The 24790-nt window shown below is 37.8% G+C and overlaps 2 protein-coding genes across 5 annotated transcripts in view; one reads left to right on the top strand and one right to left on the bottom strand.

The window, feature by feature from the left end:
- The window catches only part of LOC101157820 (sodium/hydrogen exchanger 9), a 63225-nt gene extending 41665 nt beyond the window's left edge, over nt 1–21560 (bottom strand). The window contains exons 1-7 of the mRNA XM_023950088.2: nt 21311–21560; nt 20518–20684; nt 16736–16813; nt 16518–16594; nt 11894–12009; nt 4165–4270; nt 224–362 (exon numbers count right to left, since the gene is read on the bottom strand). Of these exons, the coding sequence (XP_023805856.2) occupies nt 224–362; nt 4165–4270; nt 11894–12009; nt 16518–16594; nt 16736–16813; nt 20518–20684; nt 21311–21506 (879 nt within the window). The 5' untranslated portion in view covers nt 21507–21560. The remainder of the gene's footprint in view (nt 1–223; nt 363–4164; nt 4271–11893; nt 12010–16517; nt 16595–16735; nt 16814–20517; nt 20685–21310) is intronic.
- dipk2ab (divergent protein kinase domain 2Ab) overlaps nt 15026–24790 on the top strand; it is a 35303-nt gene continuing 25538 nt past the window's right edge. For 2 of the 4 annotated variants that reach the window (XM_078938607.1, XM_078938604.1), the window contains exon 1: nt 15026–15105. The gene's annotated coding sequence lies outside the window, so the exon portion shown is untranslated. Of the gene's footprint in view, nt 15106–22175; nt 22933–24790 lie in introns of those variants that run through there. The other 2 variants (XM_023950119.2, XM_078938606.1) reach the window with 2 other exon arrangements.

The raw sequence follows: 24790 nt of genomic DNA, 5'->3' as shown, positions 1-24790 counted from the left end.
ACGACAGCGGTCGAAAATTTTATCATTAGCTATTGACGTGATTGAAGACATTTCTACAACCGTTAATGCTTCGACTGTTGCTTTTGTTGATAAAAGTGGTACAGTAAAGGCTTGTCAGAGAAGCAATTACCACGTTGAGCGAGAGAATTTATTGCGGCGGATGCTGGGGTTATAATTGAGCCTGGGGTGAAATGATGGGAGGGAGGAGGGGGTGAAAGGATATGAGGGCAGTTATTATTGTGAAAATGAATCCCATGCAGAAAGAACCTATGAGAATTCCAAGAAAGCTGCCAACAGAGTGGAGGAAGGCAGATGGGTCAAAGGCGTGTCCCGTGCCCTTCCGGTCATAAGTAGCAATGGCGCTGAAAGAGAAAAAAGGACATAAACTGAAATAAGGACAGAGGGCAGATTTAATAAATAAAAAATGTCAATTTAACTTCTTCCTCTTTCGGCTTCTCCCATCAGGGGTCGCCACAGCGAACAAGTCGCATGGTAAACTTGGCAATGTTTTACGCCGGACGCCCTTCCTGAGGCAACCTTCTCAAACCGGGCTTGGGACCAGCACAGAGGTAGAGAAGGGAACAGGGAGCAGCCCGGAGTCGAACCCTGGTTTCACGGACGGAAGGCGCCGCAAACCAGCACGAGCCAAACCGGCTCCCGTAAATTTAAAAATAATATTAATAATAAATAAATAAAAACAAAAAATTGTAACTAAAATGAAAACAAGTGTTAAAGCTCTACACCAACAAATCAAGTGCAGTCATCAGAAATGTGACCGACTAATTTAAGCCTTCAGAAACATGTTAGGTGCATTCAAGAATGAACATAAGTGGTGTTCACACTGGTCTGTTGCTACTCAATATCAGCGGATGCCCGCCCTTACAGTTGGAAGAGCGGCTCTGTTCCGATGCATGACTGAATTAGTGTCGTATAGTTTCATCCAGGCACAAACTTTCTAATTTCTCCTCCACGATCAATTTTTATATGGTTGACACGTACATGAATTAAAAGGGATGCCATCCATACAGAAATACCAAGTCCCTGACCGGTCAGAGTTCGACCTGGTTTAACTTTCAACGCACGTTTGATAGCAGTGTGTTTTGTGCATAGAGCCTGAAAGCAGTAGTAGAAACTTGCGTAGTGACATGTATATGCGGATGCCAGAAACACACATTTTTGTGCGTTTACATAGACCTGTCATTGAATGTGGTTGCTTGGACATGTGGAGCCGGCGGCGGGGTGATGTAGCAATGGTCACATCCACCTGTAAAAGGGTTGACCCTTTCAGACGCATCCATTTAAGGGGTTCTTCGGCTGTGTAGAGGGTCATAGAAGAGATTTAGCTGCATCTAAAGAGGAGCTCAGGTGTATCCTGCAGTTCCCTTAAGGCTCATATGGCCAACTCAAGGAATGTCGTTAAAAAAGTGGAAAGTAGCATTGTTGTGTATGGTGTAAGTGTATTGTAAAGCATTCGTAATGTAAGTTTTATGCACTTATGCCTTACAGAGGATGCTGTCGTACGCCAGACTCTAGTCTTTAGGAAGGTGCAGGTACTGGCCCCTTACTAACCATCCACAAATGCTGCATGCACACGGTGTACATGTGATCCAGCCCGTATCCACCCATAAGGGCAGTTGGGATTAAGGCTTTAATGGTGTAAAACCTGCTTGAGTTGTTACCATAAATTGCCGCGTCACACTTCCACTGAATTTTTTTGAGGCCACTCAATAAAATACACACCTAAACAAAACTGACCAAATGTTTGTGTCAAAACGTCAAGCTAGTGACTTACAGGAAAATGCTACTGTTATCAACAAATGAAGGAAGGAAAATAAGGAAGGAAAATATGTTTTCTGCTATAAATATTGACTCTGCAGAGGGAGAAGAGACATGTCATCTAGTTCAAAGGAGGCCTCAAAGACAGGATGTAGGGGGGGCGTCCCTGGTGTGTTGTTTTTTGCATGGAGTGTGAGAGTTGACCAGTGTGTGAGTCTGCTGTGGAGCATGCAGAGACAAGCTCCCATGCAAGTAGCCAAGGAGGTCACTGCCTCTGTGGAATGACAACACGTCTCATGAGCCACTAAATTCCAGTGGGCTGTTAGGAGTTCGGTTGGACTTTGACTATGTCCGTTAAATGTCAAATTTGAGAGAAAGGAAACTAAAGCAAAAGCTTTTAGGTCCTATGAAAATAATAACGCAGAAAAGAAAAATTGAGAATTTTTTTTAATTCTATCATGAAAACAAAGATGAGGGCACTAGAGACTCAGAAATGGAAGGTGAAGGTTATGAATGTAGGTGTGGCTGCAGGCGGTAGAACGTAGCGGAAAAGAATTTAGCGGTAAAACGAGAAGCAGCCATTAACCAAAAAAACAAAACCTTTTGCATCATTTATCTAATAAACACATCAATGTTTTAGCACACAGAGATTGGGATTTAAGAAATGTGTCACTGCCCTTAAAGACCCAATCCAATCATCTTTTGATCTAAGGGTTTCCAGTGGTCTTTTGATTATGATTATGTCGTTTTTAGCCCAAAAAATAAATAAATCGTTTTTTTAGGACATAATTTCTGGAAAGCATCAGTTAGAAATATACCTCTACATTGTGGGTGGGACTGTTAGCACAGAGCAATCCCACCCACACTTCCTGTTATCCATCTGTTTACAATCTCTTTCACTTACACCCTTCTTCACACCCCGAACCCTAACATACCCGGTGCAACAAAAATGAAAAGCAATATTGGAGCTATCTGGCCGTACAGTTTTGATCACGATGCCAGCTCAGACGAGGAAAACACACAACGTACATGGATGTAGTCATCTCTTATGATCAATCTGAATGGAGCAGGGCAGGGAGCTTGTGGCCCGCCCAGTGGATTTTCAATGTAAAAAAAAATGCTCTTTTTCAAACGGCCTTTTTTCATCGACTGTAATAAAGAAATTCTCTGAAATGCAATTTTAAGCTTAATTTTTTTTAAATACATGTCATTCATCATCAGAAAAATGCCACAAGAACATATTATCATTATTATAGTGGGTCTTTAAAAACAAGAATTAATACACTTTATTTAAAGGAAAATCCCTTGACGTTCAAACAAAAGTGCACTCGAGTATCTGGTACTGCGAGGTCTTATACTGAAATGTTTCGTGGACTTGATTGACTGGAGGCTCGGTCAGGGCATCTGAGAAGTTCTGCATCTTGGAAAGGACCCACAGCGTAAGGTTGAGCTGCCTTCAGAGGCCGTTTAAACTCCCGTGCCAGGACCTCGCATGCTGACTCATAAGAGCGGGCTTTGTGTGGGAGGACTGGTTAACTGGCAGGCCGGGGGCACCGTCAAAGTGACAAGAGACATGACGGTTTGTCACGCCACTCCAGGAACAAACATGGCACTATCTGACTGTTAGCCTGGAAAAAGATGCGCAGCCTCTTTCATCTGCATTTTAATGTGACACATCCTTTTTCTTATAGCCGCCTGCCATGTTTGCAATCAGAGAGGCTGGCTTTTTAGTGTTGGGCATATGTGATGCGTCTGTTGGCATGAAAGCAATAAGGAAAGGGGCGATACATATCTAATTCCTGTCATTTTTCTGCCACGTTCGTTTGCATATCTGCCCGACTGGTTATGAATGTGGAGACATGTAAATTCAGTCCCTTCTCTGTCTCCTGCTTGCCACCTGTCAGCACATTTACATGCTGGCTTTGTACTGTGTAAAAAAAATAATAAAAAGAGGAAGACAACAAGTGATTAGTATGGACGGATTTTTCTGTGTGGCGCTGGACAAATGGAGAGAAAACAAAGTGCAGTTCACTGAGAATATTATGATGTATTCCATCTGAATTCAAACACTTTTTTTTTAGCTGGGTTTGTTATGCTGGGAGTGTGTGGCTACTCTAGCAATGCATCTCTCAAGTGAAAAGCTTAATGAGATGCTGGCAGTGCTGGAGGCAACATACTTCTACAGTTCAGTGCAAAGTAGCCAAAGCATTCATGCTGTTTTACCCATCACACCTTTAGCTCAAAGCTGACAGTTTCTATTCAGCCAGCCTTCTCCCACACATCAGCCCCCATGATGCCAGCTGGAGAAGTCTGAGAACCCACACAATTAAACCGTGAAATATACTGCAGCCTAAAAGGCTTAGGAATACAAAAAAACAAGATACTCACTGTGTCAAGACAATGGCCACAGCATCATTAAGGACACTCTCGCCAAACAGCAGGGTGTGCAGATCCAAATCCACGCGCAGGTCTGACAGCAGGCCGAGGATGGAGACTTGGAAGGACAGAATGAGAGAAGTTGGTCTCCAGAAGGTAAGAAATGACTAGAAAGCAGCTCTGCTCATCCAACAGGCCGGGTTGCCTGGAACATGCATCACCTCTGCTATGACAAACAGCACGGACCGACGACAGCAGGACTACAGTGGAACAATGAAAGCTGACAGCAAATGTCAGGACTAATGCATCTGAAGAGAAACAAACCTGCTTATCCCCAGATAAAGAATTCACATGCGTAAGACAAGACAGGCGGATAATTATGGGGCGCAACGATAAACGGTGCTGCTGGTCGTCATTTGATTTTTCCTACTAATAAAATAAGATTGTTCTTTTTTATTTTAGTTGCCATGTAAAGACTGAATTAGACTAAATAAGATGCAAATATTTTTATCTGTAACTGTCAATAGCTTGAACATCACGGAGGTACGGTGGCCTGGAAGTCCAGCAACAAATCACTCAATGCAAAAATATAAAGATCAAAACGACACAAAAAAAACAAAAAATAAATACTAAAATACAAAATTACATTTTGTAAATGTTAATAAATATTTAAAAAATAACTAAACATAATTCCAAAAGAATGAAACAAAATATAAAGGAGACGAAAAATGTTAAAAACAAACTGAAAAAAGTAGGTAATTTAGGACATGACTGATTGGATGATGATGTTTGTTCACTTTTTCAACAGGAAGGTTTTTGGGATGGTGATATCTTCCAACAGAAGATATTTCTTTAAACCTCTGACCACACACACTGCTTGATGATTGTTCAATCGACCATTTACCACATTTGAGGCAAAACGTTTTTCTGCATGGTTTACTTTTTTTTCTTTCACTTTTACGTTTCTGGAATTTAGTTTCGATTTTATTTGATGTTTTTTTTTAACCATTGTTTTGCTTTTTTAATTGTCGTTGTGATCTTTATTATGTAATTTGATTTGTCCTACCGAGCCACCGTACATAAAACAGTAATGAAGACAACAGAAAAACTAAAGAAACTATTGATTTAATTTTCAAAACTTTGAGGCAATTCTTTTTTTTCTCATAAGAATTTTTTCCCCAAAGTTATCATTGAGATTGATTAATCTTTTAATGCAATACGTCAGTGATTATTTGTTAGGGAAAGACTGAGTGTCCGTTGGATTTGAGGAAAGATTGATTCTTACCTCAAAAAACAGGGACAGTTGAGGCACTGATGGGATCTCTTGGATGAGCTTTAGCCAGAAATCACAGTTCAAACTCAATAACAGCTGAGACAATAATTGCTTCTTTAAAATCAGCCTTGATCGATTTTTTCCCCCAGAATAAAGTGTAATTTATGGTGCAGGCTGAGCACTTAAAGCTTCAAGGCATCAAGATTTTTAAAACAGTTTTTATGGCAAATTTAGCTTTGTTATCTTGACAAAATATAGTTAATTATCAATATTTGTACAAAACTTGTCAGATGTCAAAATCATTCCTGGATTTTAAATTATAACCTCATCATGAAATTGAAATATAAAACAAGATATTCATTTCATTTTATGAAGAAAATGACTGGGGATCTGAGAATTCGTGAACACAAGAGAACAAAGAAGTGATGCAAAGTCATCATTTTTTGGCCCTAAGGCAGATCTGGCATTAAAGATGAGAATCTTTCAGTTGGGGAGTTGTTGAACACATACAAATGTGTTAAAAACCAAAGACATTGAAAAAGTTAATCATAAAACCAAGTTTTGCTTTAAAAAAAAAGAGGAGAAGAACTGTGTAAAACCCTTATTCACGGCACAAATCCACAATTATTTATATGCCCTTTAATATGTAGGCTCTTATTGACACTTTTAAATTCATAGTTTATCATTATTCTGTAATACTTTACTTAAAACCAGGTGGGATTTTTAGTCGAGTTTAACAGATCAAATGAAACTTGAATCTCAAATGTAATTAATATTAATATGTTGATATTTTTTTCCCAGTTGTATGGAACTATAAAACATGCACACAACTAAATGTTTGTTTAAATGTCCCAACATACAGTAACACTCAGTATATCTCGGTGGTAATACTTTCTGGTAGTCACAATGTTCTTTATATTAAAGCTGCTGGTGTTTCTGTAGCACAGCTTGGTGATTTCTGCAGAACATAAATCTGCATGTAGCTCGGGGCATTTAGGGAGTTTATATTGAAAGGAGATAACCACTAGGATTATGGGAATGTGATTACTCTGGCCACAGAAAGGTGGGGGCCAAAACTTTCAAAAGACTGAAGTCAAAGCTTTATGAAGGTAAAAGCTCAAGCTTTTGGGTTCAATTTCTCATGATGTATTTGAAATCCAATTATGTTTAAACAGTGTGGGTTTACCAGAAGCCACTTCCAGAGTTACACCTTGACACTCTGGCCTTCAGAACTGCCTTAATCCTGCCTTAATTGAGCCAAATATGTCCAAAGTTGAGGTGTGTGAGCAAACACCTCAACATAATATTCACGGCAACAAACCATTCTGTCACCACCAATGTGCCCAAGATGGAAAATGTTTCTTCCACCTGGAAAACTGAACTTTCATCAGGACAAATTCCACCAAAGGTCAAAGCAATCACCCGGACAGCTACCCTTGCAATTTATTTCCTCTAACAGGAACCAGACCAGAACAACCACCCCAGCACAAACCAAACTTTATCAGCAGATGAAAGCCATATGTCGCCTTTCTGACAATTGAAGATTCAACGCAAGAAGTTAAATCGTTTTAATAAGGCAAACATTTTGATGGTAGCAGCTTGTAGACGTTTATCCATTAACTCGTGAGGGTTTAATAAAAAGTTAAAGATTTTCTGTCATTGAAGGTTATTACCTTTGTCTTGATCTTTATCAGTCCGTTGATTTATGTTTTTAGCTTTAACAATACACTAAAAACATTTGCTTCAGGTCTGGATAAGTCAAAGAAACTGTCAAAAAGAACTTGATCCAAAAATCTAAGTTAAAAAAGTCTAATTCAGAGTACTTGATAGCACTGCTCCTATGTCAAGTGTTATGCTAGTTGCCTTATGGATTTCACCTTAATGTAACACAACTGTGGGCATGATGGAATCCCATGAATAAAACAACCACAATGTTTAAGATAATCTATAATTTGGGCTTAAATTCAATTAATTTAAAACTTCACAGGAAAAAGTCCAGTTTCAGCTACATGTGCTATCAATATCATCTAAAAGTATCAAAAAACTTTCACCTGTTATAATTGCTGAACAATGATTATATTTACTGTCTACCTACTGATTTGTTTGGGGGAAAAAAGCTGAAAAACAAGTGGCAAATCCATCTTTTTCCTTATTCTTGAAACACTATTTTGAAAGATATGCATATATTCTTAGGAAAACACAAACATCTAAACATTGGCAACCCATCAGAAAAAAGCAACTCTTTCCTAAAAGTTTAATAACTGATTGTTAATAAAGGTTAATCCAGAAACACTGTAGAGTTTCAAAATAAAATAAAATTGCTACAGTTGCTGTTTTGATAATAAAATAATTTGTGAAATTCAAAGCTCCTTCATTGATGCTTTCCTACAAGCTTTAGTCCGTAAATTCAGCAAGCCTGGACTTCTAAAAACCCCTTTTTTGATGCACTTACCTTAAAGCGCCTAACTGTTTTATAATAGAAATATTTCAGTTCTTTGTTTGTCGCAGATAAAAAACAGGTTTCATGGACGATATGACTTCTCAGTACAAAGGTTGGAATGTTATTATTTTCAAAGGTTCACAAATGCTAATTGCTCTCAATTTGTTTTTTATGAAACTCTAAACATGGTTTCCTGTGAAAACAGTGAACTCAAATATGCAGCTACTTTATATTTTATATCTCGGTGGTAATACTTTCTGGTAGTCACAATTTTCATGATTGAATGTCATGCAACTAAAATGTCCTGTTCCTTCATATCCTTCATACATTATTAAACAGCTCTTTTCGTTGAAGGCTGTAAGCACTCATCAGTTAAATTTGATATATATAGCTAATGTTTCCCTGTTATATTGGGATCCCAGGGTTGCTGGAGCCTATCCTAGCTATTGTTTGTGTGTGGGTATGTTGCAGTGCAATTTTGGACCTAATTTTATACATTTTTTCCCCACCAAAATTAGAGCTAATTAACCCAGTTTAGCATTGTGTATTTGCAGCATTTACATAACATCATGCAAGTAAATCCACTAAAAAGGTTATTGATTTTATCCACTTATTTTTTATTTACTTTTACAATTAATTTCAGAGAAATAAAGAGAAAAATATACAAACCCTACAAACTTGTTAACGTTAGGTTTGACTTTTTTCAGGAGTCAAATAGCATTAATCTGATGATCTGGATTTCAAACATTTGTCAGTACAGCTTTTTTTTTTTTTTTTTCTTTAATGAAACACCTTTTTACAGATTTGTACTGACAGCTGCACTTCTCAGAAAAACATATTGGCGAGATCAAAAATTGTGAATGTCATGTGAAAGTGCTTTGCGCCACAGGATGGACAAAGTGTCGACATTGAGTGACAGGAAGAATACCAACTCAGACAAGTCACTGACATGCCTGTCAGCGCCACACTTTCCGGCTTCACAAGTGTTTCCTGTGAGATATCTGCTTTCATATTGTTGTGCCATGTTGAGGAATACTAATAATTAACCTCACTGGCCCCATGTTCTGTGACATTTAGTAAATTGGTGAACGTGTACACATCTAAAAGATGATGAAACAAAATCTAGATTGGAATATAATATTTTACTAATAAATGAACAGAAATAAACACGCGCCATAAAATCTCAAATCAAATCAAATCAAAGGACTTAGAATAAAAACTTTGTGTTATTATTATTATTTTCTATTCTTCTTCTTTGTGGTATTATAATGTTATGTCTGCTGAAGAAATTATCCAAAAAAAAATTCTATCAAGATATAAGCAATGAATGACTTTTCTTTTCTCCATGTAATATAGTAGTTCAGAAATGGGCAAAACAGACAGACCATAAAAAAACAAGAGTTCCTGAGAGATCCGACTGATCTGCTTCTCTGGTCTTTGACAGGTTTAAAGCTCTTCCTGGTTGGGGAAAACCTTCATCCAGACTAGGGTGAGTTAGGCCCCGCAGTCAGGATTTTTCCGGCTCCCTGCTCCCAGAATGCCTGGCTCACACAACAACAACAAGGGGAAAAAAAAAATGAAAGTACTCACCCTCTCCCCTTGCATAAGGGGTGAGGGTTGGCTGTGTTGTCATGGCAACCCCATCCTACAGCTGTCAAGAGCTCATCAGTTTCCACAGCAACACCATAAAGCGCAGACAATAGACAATTATTTCAGACATAACACAATTGAGAGGGTCGAACAGACGCCTTATTAGGTCAAATTCTGCCGCAGAAGTTCATCCGAGACAAAACTCACCAGCATTTTTTTACATTGTTATCATTAAGAATAAGTCATTAAGCCACATCAAATTAGCTGTTTATTTTGTCATTTCCTGTATACATGTAACTTTTACTGTTACTGTATTTGTAAAAAGAAATACAATCTAGAAAATGTGACATTTGTTTATTTACTTTTACTAAAATCTAAAGAATTCTAAGAAAGGTGTTGCATTCATGAAAAATAAATGGAAGAATAGTTTTTCACACTTTTAAATGAAACATTTCATATCCATTGCCCTTGATGTTGTATAACTGAGCAATAAAAGCGTATTCAACCTGCTTTTAATGTTCTCAGCATTGTGTTAATCTATTAACAAAAAAACAAAACAAAAAAAACAACATATTGGACCCAAACTCTTCTCAGCTTCTCTGTAGTGCTGTTAATCAGCTCAGAATAGAACCCAGCTATATCTGGAACTTTTGACATATTGACTTAATTAAACCAAATCCCCAACCAGCTCGAAAATCACCGTCGGCAGAGTCGAATAAAATTAGAAGCATTTATTGTTGTGAAGCACCATAAGGTGGCATCTATGTGGATTTCCACACCAAAATTGATTTTATGAGTGAGTAACATGAAGTCAGATACACAAAACATCTTCTTTGGTGCATTTTAATGTGTGTCTTTTACAGCCGTTATTGTTTTCCTACAAGTTTTGAATGGAGAACACTTTGTACTGTTTTCAATCCCCAACTTAAACAACACAATATAGTTTAGTTCAAATTAGAAGCTTTGAGTAAATATAAACACCCAGAAGAATACTACATTCTTCCAACGCCCTTCGTGTACAATTTGCAACTCTTATAACAATAAATCAAGCAAAGACAATATATAAAAACATATTAGGAGTGTCTTCAAGATTCCAGAAATAAAATATGTACTTGAATTCTAAAAGACAAAAGACAGTACGCCTTTGGTTTTAAAGACAGATTTGAATCTCCAGGCTCACTTTTCTTGCTGCAGAAGGAATTTAGTTCAACATGCCTTTGTGGTTGTACTGTGTCATGAATAATTTGCACATCTCCACATCTCAAAAGCTAGTAATGTGCTTTAAATGACAACTATCCCAAACTACTGCAGTCCATTCTGCTTTTATATGGGCCTTTCCTGTAGAAATGTTTGTTTTTACCCTCCTTACTACCAGTGAAAAAATACTTTGTCCGGGTATTTTTTTTTCCAATCCACCAAAAACTACAATAGAGCCCCACCACTTCATATTTGGTATCATCAAAATGCTCCAAATGTCCTCTGTAGATACCAAAAGGAGCTAATTCAGAAGTATGCAGTGGTTGGGAGGTATTTAGGTTTAGAAATGTCCTCTGCAGAGATTGCTGGCAGTCGGTCCAACACAGACATGTTTAAAAACCAAAACATGTATGGCCCTTTTACTATCTTTTACTAAAAAGTCATTTCACATTTAGACAAAGTCAGCAATATGATCGCACTAGCAAATGAGTCTTTGCTGTCAGTTCAGTGTCTGCTGGAGGACTGCTTCCCAGTGAATTAAAGGGAAAAAGAAGGAGCAAAATTTTTTTTAAATTACCCTCTTTTATAGCTGGTGCTATATTTGGACAGAGAGATACAGAGACAGCCTACGGGTCTTTGGTTCACGGGCTTTCAATGTACTGTATTTTGAGGCTAATCAAAGTGACGAGCGCACTGGGGTTGGCAGGGATGAGCACAGCTCTGAATGGCAAAATAGCATCACTCAATGTGACAACTTAAACCATATCTGCAGCCGCTCTTTGACACCAACTGAGATCAGGTACCTTTTGGCATAAATAATTAACTGGTAGGGAAGGGATGACATTCACATTGAGACAGAGGCGCGTCATCACAGAATGCCACATGACAAATCCTCTTGACTACTTTTGAGGAACACAGATTTGTCTGTTCCAGACCACACAAAAAATCTGGATGAGATCAAAAGCAAAGCAAAAGATTTCTCATGAGACTGCAGATCCTTTTTTTCTGACAAATTGAGCATTTTCGGCTTTTCTGTTCTGTAAAATCAGGTTCAGGAAGGATCATTTTAGGATACATATTGCTAAATTAATTAACAGTTAATTAGATGAATATTCAGAGATTCTTGTAATAAACGAAGCTGTTCAAGTGCTCAAAGCTCCTTAGCATTTTTCATCCTTTTAGTATTTCCTGCACAACAATTTAGAGGTTATCATACAAGTTAGAGTGAAAAAGTCAAATACCGGGGTCTGTGGCTGAGGTGATTGCACCAAATAGAAGGCAGTCAATGAGGACGTAATCTCCATCTGCTGCTTGGCCCAACAGCACCATCAGCCTGGTGAAGCCGTACATGCAGACCCTGGGATGCACAACACAGAGACAATGCAGTCATAAAGAGCAGCAGGCCCATCAGTCATCCTTCTAATAACTACCAGGTTTCCTGCACAGCAGGCAGGGTAATGGGGCCCGAAGCTACCAGCAGGTATGATGACCCTTTCCTGCGCTGCAGCTACACACCACAAATGGACAGAACAAGGTTCCACTTATTCTAATATTTATGTGGGTTGATGTAAGACCCTCACCACCAGTGCAGTATTAAATCTGGAGAAATGTGCTTACATGCTCAGACATGCAGCAAATTTGAATTTACACTATTATGCAGGCTTGCCTATTAAAGGCTCATTGGAATTCTTGATGTATTTTGAACACAATTACAAAAGCTTTCTTGGAACTGAAGGTCATTGAGTTAGAAAATCTTTTGATATAAACTCTGGAGGATGATCCTAAAGTAAAATTTGAAGTCAAAGCATCCCAGAGCAATCCATCGTGATGCTTTCCTTGTAACAGTACAACTTTTAAAACGTCTCTTCCTGCAATCGGCTCTGCAATCTAACTATTGAGTGAAAACTGCTGTATGCTAAGCAGTGATCTAGTTGGCAATGACAAAACCCATAATAATCGACAGGCTAATATATCCTCTGGGAAACCCTTTTTTTTTTCCAATAGTGTTTCCCAGTTACCATGGTGACAGCACACAACCTGTCCCTATAACCGGGATTTAAAAGACTATCTTCAGGTCGAGCGACTAAGCTGCCTTATTCATGAATCTTAAAGGGAGATCTGAGGTTAGAGTGCGTATGTGTTTGTGTGCATGCATGTGTGTCTGTGTGACATATATGGTAAGGCTGAATGACTCAGGCTGACACAGACTGAAAAACAATGGGGTTTAAGTTCTCATCACCCTCCTGGCACCATCTTTTTTCCTGTTTGAACAAAATGCCCCAGTTGTAGGTTTAAAATGACGTTTCTTTTAATACTTGTGTTATATGATGTTGCATCACCATGGCAACATATAAATATATCAACATTAAAGTCTAAAAAATAAAAAAGAAGTCCAAGAGGACCTGGCTGTAGATTTCAACGACCAGAACCGGAATTCCCTACCTTTTTTCTCAAAAAAAAAAAAAAAAAAAAAAAAAAAACCCTACTCAACTCAACTTTATTTATAAAGCACTTTAAACAGAACAAGGTTCACCAAAGTGCTGAACAACACAAAAATTAATAAAAGCACATGAAAATATAAAGCATAAAACACATAAAATAGGTCCGGATTCCAACTCAGTTAAAAGCCAAAGTGAAAAAATATGTTTTAAGAGCAGATTTAAAAATACTAAGTGAGTCTATCTGTCTGAGGTACAGGGGCAATTCGTTCCAGATTTTTGGTCCGAAGACCGAGAAGGCTCGGTCACCTCTCAGTTTTCTCCTGGTCTTCGAGACGACCAGCTGTGTCTGATTTGTTGACCTAAGGGAGCGGGGGGAGTGTACACCTGAATCAGGTCAGACAGATATTTTGGAGCGAGTCCATGGAGACTTTTAAAAACAAATAGGAGAATTTTAAAATCAATGCGTAAGCGAACTGGGAGCCAATGAAGAGATGCTAAAATGGGAGTGATATGTTCTTGTTTCCGTGTACCAGTTAGAAGACGGGCAGCAGCATTTTGGACTAACTGCAAACGAGCAAGTAATTTCTGGGAAAGCCCAACATAGAGAGCATTACAGTAGTCCAAACGTGTTGAAATAAAAGCATGGATTAAAATCTCAAAGTCATGGCGAGAGAGGAGAGGTTTAACCCTAGTTTAACTGGTGATCCTAACAGTTAGCGTTTTTTTTTTTCTTTTTTCATTTTAAGCTTTAATAAAGTAAATTAAGTAAGTAAGCTTTAATAAAAGTTCATTTTAGAATTCTGGTTAGATTTATGGTTAGGGCTATGGTTAGGGTAAGTTGTATGTTTTTCGGTTCTGGCTAATGATGTTAGGGGCTGTCTTGTCTGCAACCAGGTCCCTCTTATAAAGTCAGAAAATGATTATAAAATTCTTATTAACCAACACTATGCTTTAATGCATTATCTCAGTAGTTCAAATACTTTAACATAGCAAGAGTCATAACTAGAAAAAGAATTAAAACTTCCAATGTACAACAAAGACTCATCAGCAAAAGGTTTACTTATAAACCCTTGTGCAGCCTAGTTTTAGTCAGATCTCATCTTGAATCACAGTATTGGATAAATATTTACAAACATACACATTTACCAAGTATGGATGCAGCAGCTAAAATGCTGCATCCATCCAAACTTTTTTCTATTTGCTAGGGATTCATCATACCCTTCCACCTCCAAATAATCAAATTCCGCTCTAAGACAGTGTTTACAACTACTGCAAGCAAGCTCCTTCAGTAGAAATACACATTATAAAAGTGGTTTCTTATTATCATAATTCTTACTGACTGTAATTGAGGTCAGATTGTGAGATTATGAACCACTGAAACAGAATTATGGGTTCCTCATTTGTTTTGCAAAAATCTAACCTTCAGGTGTACACATTGATAAACGTGCATCCTTGTAGATGTTACATGTTTAGGGTATATCATTTCCATGCTTCTTTATCCTTAGTCAAATCAGTCTTCTGCACAAAGTTTTGCCTCTAAGCAAATCAGTGGTGTTTAGCAGAGTCCTGCCTGTTCTGTGAAATCATCAAATCAGAAAACACCAAGAAAGTTGTTTAGTCATTCAAGGCTGTGGCTGAGGTTCCATGCCAGCACAGATATTGCAAGTCAAGGAGCTGCAAATCTTAGAGGCACTCTGGAGGGACATTTACAATAAATCTGCATGAGAAGACAATTTCCTTTAAAGGCAGACAGTGCCACCTGGTGTCGTTTGGGTGGAACAACAACAGCTCCACAAGCAGAACATGTGTTATTGAAGATAAAACAGTGATAAGGCAGACGTGTCTCGGGTTCCTCACATGCTTTGAAACGGTCACTGGCTTGGCACTAATTAAAGTGATTTGTTGCACCTGTGCTGCTCCTGCCATTAAAGGGAAAAACAGAAACAGCTGTGGAAATGTTGCTAACAGGAAAAAACAGGACAAGAGGGAAAACTGCTAACTACACACACGACGTGAGTCATTACAGTCTCTGCTTTTCTGCAAAGCTCTCTAATATGACAAAAAAATAAAAAGTACTTTGTTGTAAAGCAGCTGCAACCTGGTTGTAGAGATCAGATGCATTTTCTGTAACTCTCTTGTTAGGTTTACTTATAAATCACACAAAAACCACTGTATACATTTGTATGGTAATCATTTCCATACAATAATTTCAAAACACTTTTTTGGAGGAGGTTACATCATTGACAGCGAGTTTAGGTGTGTTTCAGCGGTCCATCACATCCTGATTCCAGACATTTTTTTTCTCGATAGAACTCCTGTTTGAGTACAAACTGTTACGATTTAAGATTGAAAAACTATTTTCTCAGCTGAGGTTTAGACCATTCAGTCTCATTTTTAAACTTTTATCATATGTTGAGTTACAATCAGACGTGGATTATATCTATTACACAAGTCTAGCCACAAAACCTAATAGAGCGCTATTTATGTTCAGATAGTCCAGAATAGCTTAAATAAAAGTTTACAAAATAAAAGCAATCTGAGTCAGTTGATTAAAAAAAAGCCATAATTGGTTTTCTCATGTTTGTTTTATACAGAAAGTTTCTGCACCATGTATATATAATAATAATGGATTGGGTTTATCTGTGGTTTTCTAAACGCTCAAAGCGCTTTCACTGTGACCATTATTCATTCATTCCTCATTCATGCTTGGTGATGCTGAGCTGCTGATGTAGCCACAGCTGCCCTGGGGCAGGCTGACGGGGGCGTGGCAGCCTGCGGCCCCTCTGACCATCACTGAGACTTTCACATGCATTCACACACCAGTGCAGCCACACTGGAGGCAGGGAGGGTGAAGTGTCTTGCCCAAGGACACAATAACAGTTGACTGGTGGGAGCGGGGATGGAGCCGCCGACCCTTCGATCATTGGACGACCTGCTCAACCGCCTAAACTACTGCTGCCCACAAATAAGGCAATCTTGAATAGTCTGTATTGGGTTCTCACATCCTACATTTTATTCAGAACAGGATTTTTTGCAACTAATCTGATAAGAAAAGACATGGAGCAAGATACAAGGCTATTAGGAAAAAAAGTTTATGATTTTAGCAATGGTTTTAAACATAAAAAGTCTTAAAAAAGGCAGTTTAACAAGCTGGAATTCAGAACAATCACACCACAAATCAGTTTTATCAAGACTTTGTTTTGTAATAGTACAATGGTGTCTTGTGTTTTTGGATATGGCTGAGGTCTATAGGAAAAATTTAAAAATAGAAAACCTAAACAGTGAGTATATTAGTAATGTCTTATACAGGCAGTTATGTCTTCAATAAATAAATAAAAATGACAAAAAGGGAAATTCCCCTGTAATACGACAAAGCAGTTTTCCTGTATAACTGCTTTGTGGGTGAATACGCTAAGAGACTTACCCAATGCACAAACAGCTGATCAAAGTACCAAAGAAGGCGAAGGTCAGCACAGATCCAAGGTTTGCAATAAATCGTTTCTAAAATATCGATTGAAAGTATCAGTTAGAAAAAGACCGGAAACAAGCAGAAATGTTAGATTGGCATTTTTCACTCTACAGAAAAAGTGTTTGGGTTCTGTTTTCCGGCGTTTAGGATGTCTCTCGGGACAGCAGCCTCACCTGATCCAGGGTGTAAGCTCCATAGAAGATGATGGGTGGCAGGAACACATTGAAAAGCACATCCAGATTAAAGGTCCCCTGTAAAAGACAGAGCTGGTGTGTTAGCCACTGACAGGGGGAGCAGGAGGATCCGGTCAGGACTGACTAACAGAGATTACACACACATTATTCAAGGCAGAAGCCCTGTTTCTGCATAAATGTGGTTTCCTTCAAATCCCAATGTGACAATAACCCAACGTATTAAAAGAAAAGAAAAAGAAAGACGGAAGATTTGAATAAGAATACGCCAGAAAGTGGTAGACAGCTGGTGCTTTAATAAAACACAGCAATAATCAAAAACTGTCAAATGTGGCATTTGGTTGCCTTAAAAGCACTGCTTAGTGCTTCATAATGTTGTAAAAGTACCCAATTGTTTCCAGACCTAGACTACAGCTGATTAAAGCAAAGCATCACGGTGAGAAGCATCGCCGATTATCATCAATTTAATAGCTTGTAGCTCACGAAGAAAAAAGCAATTACTGCTACTGTAATTCACAAGAAAAGCCCACCCTTGCTACCACCCAAACTGTAGCCAGAGAGCATGCCATCCTTGTACACTCTGTTCTCTTTGTGTCTGTTTCTCATCCTTATCAATCTGACGCAAAGCAAGCCACTCAGAATGGTAGCCTTTCATGCCTTTCAACCTTGAAGCCTTTTCATGTGTGCTGAGGTGCATTCTTCAGATCAAAAGGCTGTGATAATTAATTCAGATCAAAATAATGTAGTATTTTCTTTTTTTTTTTTCATGTTTCCACCATCCCCAAAAGTTCATGTCATCTCTACATTTGGGTCTAAAGAACCAAATGTAGAGATGACATCCTCCACCACAAACTAAACAGAATGCATAGTTAGATAAATGGAATCCAAACAAACATGGATTTGAGTGAGCATTTACCAGAATGCATGGGAACTATGAGAAATTGCACTTTATAAATTACCATTTCATTTCAATGCTGGAGAGCCACCATGCTCGCCCAATAATTTACCCATGAAGTGGTTGCTAAGCCAACAAATTACTTGCTTTTTTTTTTTAAGCTTCCATAAACCAGCTCATAATAAAAGTATGTATTTGTGGCCGCAATTATCCAAACAGCACAATGTCCGTGCATTTCTTTCAGTCTATGCGAGTTAGGTCTGATAAACAGAAAACTGCATGACAGAGACTAATTGAGTCGATAGAGTCAATAAATAATGCATATGCTGGCGGTTTTCCTTCTAAGAGCGACCTGCAGCACATCTTCAACGATGGAGGTGTGTTGTAAGCACTAACTGCTTCTTCAGTTGAGCAGCACTAGATTTAATCAGACCACAAACTTTAATGCTGCACTCCCAGGGGGCACATAATGGACTCAGCGATGCAGGGAAATTCTTATCTCTCCCTGCAAGGTCCCCATATGTATCCGGCTTAATGGTTTGGAAGCTTCACACAGCCCGACTAGTGTAATGGCCTTTGTAGCAGCCTATGCTGGTTTGCTAATGAGACCCCAGCATCCTTAAAAGGTCAGAGTCCAAAGCATTAATGAAGAGTTACAATCAAACCAGAAGATTTGCAGGTTTTTTATTTCTTTGGTTGAATATCCCTTTAGGGGGAGACATTTTTTTTTTTTTCCAATTGGACTCTTTTCCCATTTTCTCATTTCTTTAAAAGGTTTCATGGCTAAAGAAATAATATGGGTCACATTTTGTTTTCTTTGATATGAAAACCTCTTTGATCAAAACACCAACAGACAAATGAAGCTGGAAAACAGAACAGACTCTCAATTAAGATTCTTTTTTTTAGTGTTAAGCTGCTGAAAGATCTCTCAAAAATATGAAGCTGTGTGCTGTCACATATACATTATGTATTACATCAGTCTTTTAAATGCACTCAAACCCATGGGTTTCTTCCCAGAAAAATACTTTTCCTTAAAGGAACTCTAGTCACAGCATTTGCTGAAAAGGCATGATTTTTTTTTAATTTATCATTAGTTTCTTCATAAATTGTGCAAATTTTACCAAAGGTTTTCAAAAATCACGTGCTTTGTTTGATATATTGTGCTAATTTTAACAAAAGTAAGCAAAATCTCTGTGGTTTGTTTGATATATTGTGTTAATTTTACCAAAAGTATACAAAAACTATGTGTTTTGGTTGATAATTTGAGCTTAATTTTACCAAAAGTAAGCAAAAACCATGTGGTTTGTCTGATATATTGTGCTAATTTTACCAAAAGCGTGTTCTGTTTTTTCATAATATTTTGGGCTATTTTTAGCAAAAGTAAGCAAAAACTACCTATCTGGTTGATATACAGTGCTAATTTTACAAAACGAATATCAAAACTATGTGTTTGGGTTGATATTTGAACTAATTGTTACCAAAAGCATTAAAAAAACAGTGTTTTGGTTGCTATATTGTGCTAATTTGACCAAAAGATAGAAACAAGTATGTGTTTTATGTAGATAAGTATATCTCCATTGGTTGAGACAGCTTTTTGTCAAATAATTTCAGCAGTGCAAAGCTCTCCAACATTTTCTTTAAAAATGTAATTGTGGATGTACAGTTTAATGAGACAAACAGAAATTTTTGATCACTTATCAGGATTTTTATTTTCCTGATGACGCCGCTTCATTCATGTCTCGTCTGCCTCACTCGATCTATCTTAATACACCTTTGAAATGAAGGCTACATCTGCCTGAAAACCTCTCTTCTTCTCCTTAATATCACTCTAATGTGTGTAAGATTAGATTGCGCTCTTCCTCTTTTTCCTCTGTTGTACCATTTCCCTTTTTTTTTTTAATAAAAAAGTCATCATCATAATGACCACAAAAACCAACAACTAAGAATGGTTAGAGGATAAATGAGATTTAGCTGCTAAAAAAGCCCCCGATGGTTTCCTTATAATTGTTTCTGCTGCAGAGTTTAATATGCATCTCTTTTAAACGGCGTTAGTAGGAGCGGTTGTTTTTGACGATTCCTAAATGCTGCTCTTTGATGGGCCTCATCCACTGCCTTGCATTTTTGTGGTCTTTTTTCATTTTTGGTTAAAAAAAAAACAAGTAAAAAGTGCTGAGAACTGCGCTGAAAATGCAGAAAGATTGCAGTACAAGGTTAAAAAAAGACAAAAATTCTGAATAAAACAGTAGGAAATTGAGGATTTAATAAAATCGCATGATGGTTTGGCAGCAAATAGTGTAGAGAAGCTGAGATTACACTAATAAATCATGAAAATGTAAAGGAATACAAAGCTAAATGTGTTCTAAAGATGTTCTTTAAATGCTTAAAATGTTGTAAATGACGAACTTGTTAAGATTAATAATGAGTTTTTAATTTGATGTCCTCATGCATAGACCACAATTTTTAATCAGAAAATGGTTAAAAACTTGACTGTGTCAATGTAAATCCAGAGGACTTGTCTTTAAAGATGTTGTACCATAAAAAGTACCAAATATTTATTAAATTGTTAAAAAGTTAATGAATATTTTTTTGGTGAAGGTTTCTTAAAGTTCTTGATTCTTAAAACAACAATGTTTTTATAAGATTTTAAGCATTTCCCATTCAATTATAATAACCATAAATTCATTCATTCATTCATTCATTCATTCATTCATTCATTCATTCATTCATTCATTTTCAAGTGGCCAGAGCCTATCCCGGCCACTTGTGGGTGTATAACCATAAAACAGCTTAATATTTCAAAAAGCATAAAACAACTAAAAGTCCAAGCAGGAATCTCCTGTACATCTTCATCTTCGACTGCCATAGTTACCATCTGAGAGGTTGAGTCCAGTGGGCTGGACCAGTGCCCTTGTGATGAGATGTTGACCATGACAAAGGGTGGAGTGGCGTTCAGATCAGTACATGTGCATGTATGGTTTTTGATGCCCTGAGCTCCATCAAACTGTAAATACCTCACAGCTACACCTAAAAGCATACCTGCAGAAGTAAAAAAAAAAAAAAATAATCACAAGATGGGATGCTTTTAGTACATAAAACCATTCAAATTAAGGATGTAACAACTAATCGACTTAATTGAATAATGGATTTATATTCCTACGATCCAACCAGATCTATCTGAGGCAAGTTGTTAATCAGATTAACCTATACCACTATAAAATTATATCATAACAATTTTAATACTTTTTTGTTTGTATTGTACACATTTACTTTACACGTCATTATCTTGCACGAATTACAAGGAATCTGGAAAACTTCATCTAATACCACTGTTTAGTACCCCGGTATCGAATCATTATTTAAATGAAATGTAAATTAGAATACAAAAAAAGGAATACTGATATACATAAAAGATTTGTGGCAACCTTTTCTGGAGCTCCTGCATAAAGGCCATAAACAGTAAATAATTCAAATCACTTTCTAACTTAAACTTCTGGCGCAGAAGTTTCAACTGTAAATTTGAATACCACTTACATATTACAATTCAGTTTGTATTCTGGTAAAAAACAACACATTTTGTTCAACGATGAGTTCAGGAAGTGTTCTGAAACTTCCGTGGTGTGAACTCTGTCCGTAAATGAGCCTGGGTTACTTCACTTACTCACCATAAAACATAGCACCTCCAGTTTCATTCACGAGCCTGTACTTGAACTGTTTTAACTTCCACACACTGAGGATGGTTATTAGTGCTAAACTAATTGCAGCGAGGACCAGCAAGGAAGCATTTTCCTGCCTGAAAGTGTCAGTCCCCATCACTTCAATGACTTGCTGGAAACTTTGCGCCACAAGAAACATCCGCATCAGCAGAGCAGAGAAATTTGTGTTGCCTTCAAGGACACTTGGATACTTCTGTGTCCTATTTGCAAGTAGAACGTTTTTTGTTCTTGTTCGTCTTTTTTTTTTCAGAAAGCGAACAGGTCTATATAAAAAGGGAATCAAAATAAATATTTTTTGTAAACAAACTCGTGCTCAATGCACGTTAATGAAAAATATTAGACTGAAACACAAAAAACACAACAGGTGATGATTTTAAACAGGGTCTCCAATTATAAAAAATAAAAACAGACAGATTGGCTTACTATTGTACCATAAATTTTTATTGTAACATAAATTATACACTTCTGCTTTTTTAACGATTCTTTTTAAACCTTCAACATTGATTAGACCACGAAGTGGGTGTCATTCCCTAGGTGTCCGGTTGGTGGCGCGATGTACAAACTAATACACGAACAGCCCCACTCACAAAACCTCTGTCTTATTTCCAAGTTAATCTGTAAGACTTGGTGATTAGGTAATAATTAGTTTTAAGCCTATTTGGCTTATCAATTGTTTGCGCTAATTTGTTTGAATTGCTATGAGAAATAACTATGAGAGAGATTTTTGGAATAAAAATGTACTTTGTGGTTGACGTGAGGGGCTTAAAGCAGCAGGGGAAACGTTAAGTAATGCTCCCAGATAAAGCCCAATAGCAGTAGTAGTAGTAGTAGTTGTAGTAGGAGCAATAGTAATAGTAGTCAAATACATTTTTTTATTTCTCTTTTTTTACATTACTTTTTGACTAATCGAATTATCTCTAATTTATACAATATTAAGTTTTTTAAATCGTCGAAACGAACAAAAAAAATGAAACAAAACATGAACGTGGTCAAACTTTCCACGTGGGGTGGCCTTCCCCACGAGACTCTGTTGGAATCATCGCCTAGCAACGTGCTGTCGCAAACCGAGAGCGGGTGTCGTAAAGAGTCAAGGGGCTGTTGTTGAAACAGAACCCATTGTGATGTGGAAGAGGAGTGAGCGTCTGACTGAGAGGAGAAAAAAGAGGCACCTCTGTGGCCACAAGGGGACTCCTAATAGACCGACAGGCATGGACCTTCATTCGCGACGCGAGCGTGGTTGGGCTTTGTTCGGTGGAGATCCGCGTCGTCCACTCGGAAAGATCCGGAATACGAAGAGTTAAGAGTGACATCCCAACTGTTTATTTCGGCAGCTAACAGGCTAGCTGGCTAGATATCTAAGGGCTAGAAATGGGAAGCCCGTTAGTGTCCGCCTGACAGAGAAATCTCCGTCGAGCTTTGAACAAACGCCTTTCCGCTCAGATAATGTCGGCAGTGATTTAAAGTAGCATTCGTTCGCCTCACAAGTAGTCGCAACTTTGAAGAATGAGACCAAGTGAGCGCTAACCATTTACTACGGACGGACCGGAGCCGAAGGGGGAAAAGTGTCAAAGGTTTGTTTCTCTGTTGTTTCTCGTCTCTTTTTAGTTTGTGTTGTCTTTGGACGGACTCCTGCAGAGCCCAGAACTGGCTGGTAGACAATTTGAAGAGTAAGCTTAATTTTATTTATTTTTCTCTCTCAAAAAGTCTGATTTATCCCATTTTCATGAAAGAGGACGTTCTATTTTATTATTTTTGTTGGCTTAGAATAGATGTTGTTTCTTTTTAATAATGTAGATATAAAATTAATAATAATAATAAAATCTGGGTGCGTCTTGTGTGTTTAAAGTGTTGCAATAAACTGTGTATTTCACAACTATCCTCTACAAATATTAATAGAAATGAATTTCTGTTGGAGCATTAGGGACATTTTTCTTTACATGGTTTCCTCATAATTTTACTTCATGAGCTTTCTCATTTTAAAATTAGCTGGAGCACTATATTAACACATTTTTTCACTTATATTTTGTAGTTTTCTCTATGAAAAGTTGCGTCCTTTCCTTGCTAAGCACTACAGTACAAGAAAATAAAAGCATAATGTAGAAGAATGGAGGTTTCTTTGCATCGCCGCTGTGATCAGGTCTGTCAGGCAACAATTTTGTAAAGATCTGAATTGAATTTGTTTTTTTAATGAATTCTTTGGGGTGCTTGGATAATATTTTAGTGGGGGAATTATTTTGAAGGCTCTTATTTTCAAGGTTAGTTGGGAAAAGAACCACAAAGTAGCCCCTGATTCACTTAAGAGATTCTGCTGGTGGTTGATTTGAATGTTTGATTGCTCAGCAGGGAGAGCGTCTTGTAATTGTAGCCTAAAAGCTCCCATAGGAGCCATATATTTTTTGCATTTTCCACTCGCCAATTTCTTCTAGGACAAAAGCTGCTTGTACTGCAAAAGTGAGGTAAAGGAGAAATGGACCCATTGTGTTCTCCCGTTCCTCTCGCCAAACATTTTTTCTCTTTTTAAACTGTTTTGACAGCCTGTTTTTTGTCAGTTCAAGTGTGGCCTCACTTAGCTGGCATGTTTGCTTAGCGGCTGCATCGGCACAGCTTTAAATAAATGTCAAATTTGTCAAACTCCAAAGCTCTGTTTTGATTGTACGTCAACAAACATCATTTCAAGCATCCGCGTGAAGGCTGCCGCGTGCGCTCCCAAACAGCTGAGTCATTTTATAGTAATGTTGATGCCATTGATATTCCCATTTAAAAGCTTGACGCTTTGGTGTGGTGCCGATCTGAATGGACTAATGTTTACTGAGGGGATGCAGCTAATTGGGGCTCATATTCTGGGAACTCAATTTTCCATTCGACTTGTGAATTTAGCTGTCTCTTGTATTAGTTTCTGTCTGTTTTCTGTGCAGAAGCAGCTCGGCTGTGGCTGAAATATGTTTTTTTGTGATCAAACATTATTGACTTGCAGTCAATAAGCTTGGCCACAGTAGTTTTTCTCTCCAGCAAGAGGGGTTGTGGGGGTAGAAAGGGCTTTCACCGAGCTACGGGTAGGGCTTAGTGGTAATGCCGGCGGCTTGCAAATACGCACATTCAGTCAGAGGCTGAGAACTGCCACTCTGTCATTTTGCTCACAGGAGCAGGAACCCTGTTTCCGATAGCTTAAACCTCCCTTTTTTTTTACTCCGTTTTGCCAAGTCACTTCCTGTATTTTAGACCTTTTATCCACCCCACACTCCCTTTTGCATTTGCAGAATTAATCAAACTTGTTCTTGTGTGGCTTGACTTCATTATATTGTAATGAAGTTTAGCCTCAGGTGCAGAACAGGAAACGGCTTAGCCTGAAAGCAGCCGTGTCCTCGTACACATTATCTTAAAGCAGTTATGCACAAAGAGCCAAAGAGCTGATTATTCAAGAACAAAATT

Source organism: Oryzias latipes, chromosome 20 (assembly GCF_053564925.1).
Source record: "Oryzias latipes strain Hd-rR chromosome 20, Olatipes_Hd-rR_3.1".
Classification (NCBI taxonomy): Eukaryota; Metazoa; Chordata; class Actinopteri; order Beloniformes; family Adrianichthyidae; genus Oryzias; species Oryzias latipes.
This window is presented reverse-complemented; position numbering and strand designations above follow the sequence as displayed.